We start from the raw sequence: 9,355 nt of genomic DNA, 5'->3' as shown, positions 1-9,355 counted from the left end.
GATGGTGTAAGTAGACTATATTACATGGATTTATTGTGATGGTGTAAGTAGACTATATTACATGGATTTATTGTGATGGTGTAGGTAGACTATATTACATGGATTTATTGTGATGGTGTAAGTAGACTATATTACATGGATTTATTGTGATGGTGTAGGTAGACTATATTACATGGATTTATTGTGATGGTGTAGACTATATTACATGGATTTATTGTGATGGTGTAGACTATATTACATGGATTTATTGTGATGGTGTAAACTATATTACATGGATTTATTGTGATGGTGTAGGTAGACTATATTACATGGATTTATTGTGATGGTGTAGACTATATTACATGGATTTATTGTGATGGTGTAAGTAGACTATATTACATGGATTTATTGTGATGGTGTAGACTATATTACATGGATTTATTGTGATGGTGTAGACTATATTACATGGATTTATTGTGATGGTGTAGGTAGACTATATTACATGGATTTATTGTGATGGTGTAGGTAGACTATATTACATGGATTTATTGTGATGGTGTAAACTATATTACATGGATTTATTGTGATGGTGTAGGTAGACTATATTACATGGATTTATTGTGATGGTGTAGGTAGACTATATTACATGGATTTATTGTGATGGTGTAAGTAGACTATATTACATGGATTTATTGTGATGGTGTAAGTAGACTATATTACATGGATTTATTGTGATGGTGTAGGTAGACTATATTACATGGATTTATTGTGATGGTGTAGGTAGACTATATTACATGGATTTATTGTGATGGTGTAGGTAGACTATATTACATGGATTTATTGTGATGGTGTAGGTAGACTATATTACATGGATTTATTGTGATGGTGTAAACTATATTACATGGATTTATTGTGATGGTGTAGGTAGACTATATTACATGGATTTATTGTGAGGGTGTAGGTAGACTATATTACATGGATTTATTGTGATGGTGTAAGTAGACTATATTACATGGATTTATTGTGATGGTGTAGGTAGACTATATTACATGGATTTATTGTGATGGTGTAGGTAGACTATATTACATGGATTTATTGTGATGGTGTAGACTATATTACATGGATGTATTGTGATGGTGTAGACTATATTACATGGATTTATTGTGATGGTGTAGACTATATTACATCGATTTATTAGACTTTTTAAAATGTAGATGTACCAAAGGTCTGCATCAGTGGCTTGTAGGCTGTGTGTGGAAGCCAGGTGATGCTAAATGTGTTTATGTTAATTAACGGTCAATTACCGTGAGACCGACAGTTATTTACTGGTCAATAACCGACAACATTTCATGACCATCACAGCCCTAGGCCCAATGCAGTCAAAAACACGATTTTCCTGTGTTTAATATATACAGTATTTATCTATATATATATATATATATATATATATACACAACGCTCTAACCAATAGGCTACCCTGCCTCCCCAGGTTAGAGCGTTGGACTAGTAAACGGAAGGTTGCAAGTTCTAATCCCCGAGCTGACAAGGTACAAATCTGTCGTTCTGCCCCTGAACAGGCAGTTAAACCCACTGTTCCTAGGCTGTCATTGAAAATAAGAATTTGTTCTTAACTGACTTGCCTGGTTAAATAAAGGTTAAAAAAATGCAATAATAATAATATCATGAGGTTAGATGAAAAGAGCAGTTTCAAAAGACTGCCTGAAAATTCTGACCATTTTGGTAGGACAGAGTTCTGGGTAAATTAGTTAATAGACCAATAAGAAAGAGTTCCAAACCTCTCTGCCAATAACAGCTATTTTTCAGTTTCCCCCTCCGCACTCAGACGACTTCCAGACAGTTCTTGCTTGAGAAATTACTATTTGCTATGAAGCAAATTTTAGTTTTTGTTGTTGTTGACCATTTTAATTGAAAAACAATCCAAGTAAGATACTTAATTGTTACCCAGAAATGATTTGATATCGAGATGAAAAAAATTGCTGGAATTGACCTTTTATTGGTTCATCGTTTACTTCATCTTGTTCGGTAACTTCTGCACTGGATGGATGGATAGATAGAGGGATGGATAGATAGATAGAGGGATGGATGTGAACACTCAGTCTGTGAATGACACTTCTGTCAATCTCTGAAGGAATTGCACATTGTCTGTCTGTCTGTCAGTCTGCAGCTAGCCGCCTGTCATGCAGTCTCTGGGTCCAGTTCTGACTTGATCCAGCTGGATCAGACTGCTCGTCATTCTTTGATCTGCAGAGAAAATACACAAAACCAAGACTAGGTTAAAATCTTGATCTCTAAAGTTTACGGAAACCATATCCTTCACAACAGGCAGGTGAACTGCCTAACTCCAGCAGGTTTGGTCTGTTCTGTCTGCTCAGATAGAACATTAGGGTTCTATCCCAAATGGGGCCCTATTCCCTATATAGTGCACTACTTCAGACCAGAGCCCTATTCCCTATATAGTGCACTACTTTAGATCAGAGCCCTATTCCCTATGTAGTGCACTACTTTAGACCAGAGCCCTATTCCCTATATAGTGCACTACTTTAGACCAGAGCCCTATTCCCTATATAGTACACTACTATAAACCAGAGCCCTATTCCCTATATAGTGCACTACTTTAGACCAGAGCCCTATTCCCTATATAGTACACTACTATAGACCAGAGCCCTATTCCCTATATAGTACACTACTTTAGACCAGAGCCCTATTCCCTATATAGTACACTACTATAGACCAGAGCCCTATTCCCTATATAGTACACTACTATAGACCAGAGCCCTATTCCCTATATAGTACACTACTTTAGACCAGGGCCCTATTCCCTATATAGTACACTACTATAGACCAGGGCCCATAGGTCTCTGACACTATATAGGGAATAGGTTGCCGTTTGGGACAAAAGCCTACAATGTAGATATATTTTCCTCAGGTAGGAAGAGGAGAAGGCCGGAGCCTGGTTACCTCGGTGACGACCCCGGCAGCGATGGTTGACCCTACGTATCTCAGCATGAAGCGTCCCAGCTCCTTGAAGTCCTTATAGAGCTCCAACGCCACGGGCCTCTGGGTCTGGATCTCCACCATCGCATTCATACCCTTACCCAGACACCTACACAACATTAAACAAACATTTATACAACATTCACATTCTTACCAAACACTAAGGGTGTGACGGTTCACCAAACCCATGATTCGGTACGTAGTGACGTTTTGGGGGTCACGGATCGGCTTTGGTACATCGGGAAAATGAAATGTTCCTGCTCTATTGTCTGTGACAGTTAAGTTGAGTTTCCACTCGGATGCTGCGTTCGTGAACCATGTGGGAATTTACCCGTTTTGAAGTCGTAAATACCAGCATTCATGTGATTTGAACTCTTTGAGAAACGCAGGTTGACTAACGGCCAACCGTAAACTAAAAGTACGGCGATCGTAAACAAATTATTACGTAAAAAAAAAGAGGATTGCTTTTTATAAATGTTTTCAACTGCTGTTATAGAGGTCATTACCTTAGTAGGTGACAGAGGTCACCATGTAGAAGAAGTGGGAGCTCAAGGATGATGGGAGCTCATGTTTTCCCCACTAGTACTACCAGTTAGAGGGCCATTGAAATAGATTGAATTCATCTCTCAGTGTCTGTTGGAAAGCAGACTGAACCAGGTTTTCCTCTAGGATTTTGCCTGTGCTTAGCGCCATTCTGTTTATTTTTTATCCTGAAAAACTCCCGTCCTTAACAATCACACACATACCCATAACATGATGCAGCCATCACTATGCTTGAAGATATGAAGATATGAAGAGTTGTACTCAGTAATGTGTTCTATTGAATTTGTCCCAAACATACTTTGTATTCCGGACAAAAAGTGAATTGCTTTGCCACATTTTTTTCAGTATTAATTTAGTGTTTCCTGTTGCAAACAGGATGCATGTTTTGGAATATTTTTTTATTCTGTACAGGCTTCCTCCTTTTCACTCTTTCACCAATAGCTGCCCTGCTTTGTGAGGCACTGGAAAACCTCCCTGGTCTTTGAGGTTGAATTTGTGTTTGAAATCCACTGCTCAACTGAGGGACCTTAGTATGTGTGGTGTACAGAGACGAGGTAGTCATTCAGAAATCATGTTAATTAAACACTATTATTGTGTCCATGCAACTTATGTGACTTGATAAGCATCATTCTTAGATGCTGAACTTATTTAGGCTTGTCATAACAAAGGGGTTGAATACTTATTGACTCAGCTTTTCATTTAAATTCATTTGGAAAAACAACATTTCACTGATATTATAGGGTATTGTGTGTAGAGGCCAGTGACACAAACCATCTCCATTTTAAATACAGTAACACAACAACATGTAGAAGAGGTCAAGGGGACTACTTTCTGAAGGAACAGTAAGGGCAACACAGGGTGGCTAACTCATTGTGGGTGGCTAACTCATTGTGGGTGGCTAACTCATTGTGGGTGGCTAACTCTTTGTGGGTGGCTAACTCTTTGTGGGTGGCTAACTCTTTGTGGGTGGCTAACTCTTTGTGGGTGGCTAACTCTTTGTGGGTGGCTAACTCTTTGTGGGTGGCTAACTCTTTGTGGGTGGCTAACTCTTTGTGGGTGGCTAACTCTTTGTGGGTGGCTAACTCATTGAATACCTAGGCTTTGGATACTGTGCATTCAGAAAGTATTCAGACCCCTTGACTTTTTACAAATTGTTTTAAGGTACAGCCTTTTCTGAAATGGATTCCATTAATTTTTTTCTTCATTAACTGTTTTTTTTATACATTTTTGCAAATGTACACAAAAAAAACAAATGAAATATCACATTTAAATAAGTATTCAGACCCTTTACTCAGTACTTTGTTGAAGCACCTTTGGCAACGATTACAGCCTCGAGTCTTCTTGGGTATGACGTTACAAGCTTGGCACACCTGTATTTGGGGAGTTTCTACCATTCTTCTCTGCAGATCCTCTCAAGCTCTGTCAGATTCGATGGGGAGCGTCGCTGCACAGCTATTTTCAGGTCTCTCCAGAGTTGTAAGATCGGGTTCAAGCCCGGGCTCTGGCTGAGCCACTCAAGGACATTCAGAGACTTGTCCTGAAGCCACTCCTGCGTTGTCTTGGCTGTGTGCTTAGGGTCGTTGTCCTTTTGGAAGGTGAACCTTCACCCCAGTCTGAGGTCCTGAGTGCTCTGGAGCAGGTTTTCATCAAGGATCTCTCTGTACTTTGTTCTGTTCATCTTTCTCTCGATCATGACTAGTCTCCCAGTCCCTGAAAAACATCCCCACAGCATGATGCTGCCACCACCATGCTTCACCGTAGGGATGGTGCCAGGTTTCTTCCAGACATGACACTTGGCATTCAGGCCAAATAGTTAAATCTTGGTTTCATCAGAAAAGATAATCTTGTTTCTCATGGTCTGAGAGTCCTTTAGGTGCCTTTTGGCAAACTCCAAGAGGGCTGTCGTGTGCCTTTTACTGAGGAGTGGCTTCTTTTTGGCCACTCTACCATAAAGGCCTGATTGGTGGAGTGCTGCAGAGATGGTTGTCCATCTGGAAGGTTCTCCCAGCTCCAATGAGGAACTCCGGAGCTCTGTCAGAGTGACCATCGGTCACCTCCCTGACAAAGGCCCTTCTCCCCCGATTGTTCAGTTTGGCTCTCGGAAGAGTCTTTGTGGTTCCAAACTTCTTCCATTTAATAATGATGGAGGCCACTGTGTTCTTTGGGACCTTCAATGATAAAAGACATTTTTTGGTACCCTTCCCCAGATATGTGCCTCCACACAATCATGTCTTGGAGCTCTACAGACAATTCCTTTGACATCATAGCTTGGTTTTTGCTCTGACATGCACTGTCAACTGTGGGACCTTATAGTGACAGATGTGTGCTTTTCAAAATCATATCCAATCAATTGAATTTACCTCAGGTGGACTCCAATCAAGTTGTAGAAACATCTCAAGGATGATCAACGGAAACAGGATGCGCCTGAGTTAAATTTTGAGTCTCATAGCAAAGGGTCTGAATACTAAGCTTCTGATTTTTATTTTTTATAAATTTGCTAAATTTGGTAAAAACCTGTTTTTGATTAATCATTATGAGGCATTGTGTGTAGATTGATGAGAGGAAAAAATAATTTAACCCATTTTAGATTTGTGCAACAAAATGTGTTAAATGGGAAGGGGTCTGAATACTTTCCGAATGCACTGATCGGGTACTACCCGTTTACTGAAATGGGTTCAAGAGTTCGCAACGTGGCTCGAGAAATTGGACGAGGTGCTGAAACCTAAACTATTCTCAACCACTGAGAATGGGAGCAGCTATAAACAAGACAGTAAAAAATAAAAAACAAAGCCTCTCTCCTTCTTTGGTCAGAATCAGCTGCCAAGGGACGGTTGTGTTGTTTCGGTGTGTTTCCGTCGACTGGGGTGATGAAGTGATGGCAGCTGCTATTCTCGTTGAGCGTGGCGACGACATTACCGCTCACGTCTTATCCACCACTCTTGTCCATCTCTACTGTGAACCCAACATGTTCCCAAACTACAGATTATAACGATGGATCCTCAGATTCTGGTTTAATCGACCCCACCATTGTACAGAACTAGTTCCTGCCTGTACCTCACAAAAGGACAGTTTGAAATGTGCCAATTAAGATTAGAATCTCTATAACGTGTACGTAGGCTCTGGTTGTAGAACAGAACAGTCTGAAACATCTTCAGCTCAGTATGTAGCTTCGGCTGTAGCCTGTAGGCATTGTGTTTTCATTTGATAAATATCTATTTAAGGAATTCATTCGGGTTCCACATTGAGGACAGAACCGAGGTCCCTGTGCCGAACAGTTTGGTACGAATACATGTTCCCGTTTACAACCCAACCAAAACACAATGTTAATGCAATGTTTACTGCATCACAACATTGAAGACATATTTCGGGAGAGTTGATCCTTGATCCTGAGACTACAGAACTGCATTGACATAAAAAGGTAGAATCAGACGTAGGGCCGACTTCCTCAGCAACAAAACCGCGTGATAAGCGAGGCCAAAACTTCTCTTCTTCTATGGTCCCTCAGCATGAAGCAGCTTCATCATCTATGAAGACTTCACCTTGATACTCACTTGGGTTTCTTCTTGAGCACCTCCCCGCTGCTCTTGTGCAGAACGCTGACCAGCTTCCTAATGGTGGCCGGTTCACTGATCGTCTGGTAGTGCAACACAACCTACGCACAGAACACACACTTAGAACCACACAGACAATATTCTTAAATCTACTTAGAACCCCGGAACACAGATGGTTTGTGTGTGTACTCACGGGGAAGCCCTGTGTGATGGGGACCTCTATGTTGAAGAGCAGGACTCTGGCCCTGAAGCGGGAACACGCTCTGATTGGCTCCTTAATATCACAGAACACACAGCCCACACTGGAGGAGAGATTATAGACAGAGTGGACAAAACATTAAGAACAGCTGCTCTTTCCATGACATTACCAGACCAGGTGAATCCAGGTGAAAGATATGATCCCTTATTGATGTCACTTGTTAAATCCACTTCAATCAGTGTAGATGAAGGGGAGGAGACAGGTTAAATCATTATTTTTAAGCCTTGAGACATGGATTGTGTCTGTGCCATTCAGAGGGTGAATGGACAAGACTAAATATTTAAGTGTCTTTGAACTGGGTATGGTAGTAGGTGCCAGGCACACAGGTTTGTGTCAAGAACTGCAACGCTGCAGGGTTTTTCACACTCAACAGTTTCTCTGTGTGTATCAATAATGATCCATCACCCAAAGGACATTCAGCCAACTTGACACAACTGTGGGAAGCATTAGAGTCAACATGGGCCAGTATCCCTGTGAAACACTTTCAACACCTTGTAGAGTTCATACAGCCACGCAGATCAAACATTACAGGGATAGAAACACACAGTAAAGAATTACACACTCACCTGATCTGATTTGAGGTCAGGGGTTAGAGGTTAGGGCTGTATACTCACTTGATCTTGATGATGATCAGTGGGGCAGGGTTAGAGGTTAAGGTTAGGGTTTAGGTTCTATACCTAATCTAGATGCTGCCCATGCCAGTGGGTTTGGGTTAGAGGTCACGTGTTAAGAATAGAGGTCACGTGTTAAGAATAGAGGGCACGTGTTAAGGTTAGAGGTCACGTGTTAAGGTTAGAGGTCAGAGCATGGAGGCGCTACCAGGAGACAGGCCAGTACATCAGGAAACGTGGAGGAGGCCGTAGGAGGGAAACAACCCAGCAGCAGGACCGCTACCTCCGCCTTTGTGCAAGGAGGAGCAGGAGGAACACTGCCAGAGCCCTGTAAAATGACCTCCAGCAGGCCACAAATGTGCATGTGTCTGCTCAAACGGTCAGAAACAGACTCCATGAGGGTGGTATGAGGGCCCGACGTCCACAGGTGGGGGTTGTGCTTACAGCCCAACACCGTGCAGGACGTTTGGCATTTGCCAGAGAACACCAAGATTGGCAAATTCGCCACTGGTGCCCTGTGCTCTTCACAGATGAAAGCAGGTTCACACTGGCCACATGTGACAGACGTGACAGTCTGGAAACACCGTGGAGAACATTCTGCTGCCTGCAACATCCTCCAGCATGACTGGTTTGGCGGTGGGTCAGTCATGGTGTGGGGTGGCATTTCTTTGGGGGGCCGCACAGCCCTCCATGTGCTCGCCAGAGGTAGCCTGACTGCCATTAGGTACCGAGATGAGATCCTCAGACCCCTTGTGAGACCATATGCTGGTGCGGTTGGTCCTGGGTTCCTCCCAATGCTAGACCTCATGTGGCTGGAGTGTGTCAGCAGTTCCTGCAAGAGGGAGGCATTGATGCTATGGACTGGCCCGCCCGTTCCCCAGACCTGAATCCAATTGAGCACATCTGGGACATCATGTCTCGCTCCATCCACCAACGCCACGTTGCACCACAGACTGTCCAGGAGTTGGCGGATGCTTTAGTTCCGGTCTGGGAGGAGATCCCTCAGGAGACCATCCGCCACCTCATCAGGAGCATGCCCAGGCGTTGTAGGGAGGTCATACAGGCACGTGGAGGCCACACACACTACTGAGCCTCATTTCGACTTGTTTTAAGGACATTACATCAAAGTTGGATCAGCCTGTAGTGTGGTTTTCCACTTTAATTTTGAGTGTGACTCCAAATCCAGACCTCCATGGGTTGATACATTTGATTTCCATTGATAATTTGTGTGATTTTGTTGTCAGCACATTCAACTATGTAAAGAAAAAAGTATTTAATAAGAATATTTCATTCATTTAGATCTAGGATGTGTTATTTTAGTGTTCCCTTTATTATTTTGAGCAGTGTATATATATATATATATGTTAGGGGTTATATACTAACTTAATCTAGATGCT

General features: G+C 42.2%; 1 protein-coding gene across 3 annotated transcripts in view; it reads right to left on the bottom strand.

Annotated features, from left to right (window-relative positions):
• Positions 1-1,973: 1,973 nt before the first annotated feature.
• Positions 1,974-9,355, bottom strand: part of LOC109883966 (HBS1-like protein) — a 76,804-nt gene continuing 69,422 nt past the window's right edge. For 2 of the 3 annotated variants that reach the window (XM_031836736.1, XM_031836735.1), the window contains exons 13-16: positions 7,282-7,390; positions 7,089-7,189; positions 2,959-3,103; positions 1,977-2,241 (exon numbers count right to left, since the gene is read on the bottom strand). In XM_031836736.1, the coding sequence (XP_031692596.1) occupies positions 2,230-2,241; positions 2,959-3,103; positions 7,089-7,189; positions 7,282-7,390 (367 nt within the window). In that variant the 3' untranslated portion in view covers positions 1,977-2,229. Of the gene's footprint in view, positions 2,242-2,958; positions 3,104-7,088; positions 7,190-7,281; positions 7,391-9,355 lie in introns of all 3 variants that reach the window. The other variant, XM_031836734.1, reaches the window with a different exon arrangement.

The sequence above is a fragment of the Oncorhynchus kisutch genome, linkage group LG12, assembly GCF_002021735.2.
Source record: "Oncorhynchus kisutch isolate 150728-3 linkage group LG12, Okis_V2, whole genome shotgun sequence".
Classification (NCBI taxonomy): Eukaryota; Metazoa; Chordata; class Actinopteri; order Salmoniformes; family Salmonidae; genus Oncorhynchus; species Oncorhynchus kisutch.
Note: the sequence above shows the minus strand (reverse complement) of the source record. Positions and strands in the feature narration are given on the sequence as shown.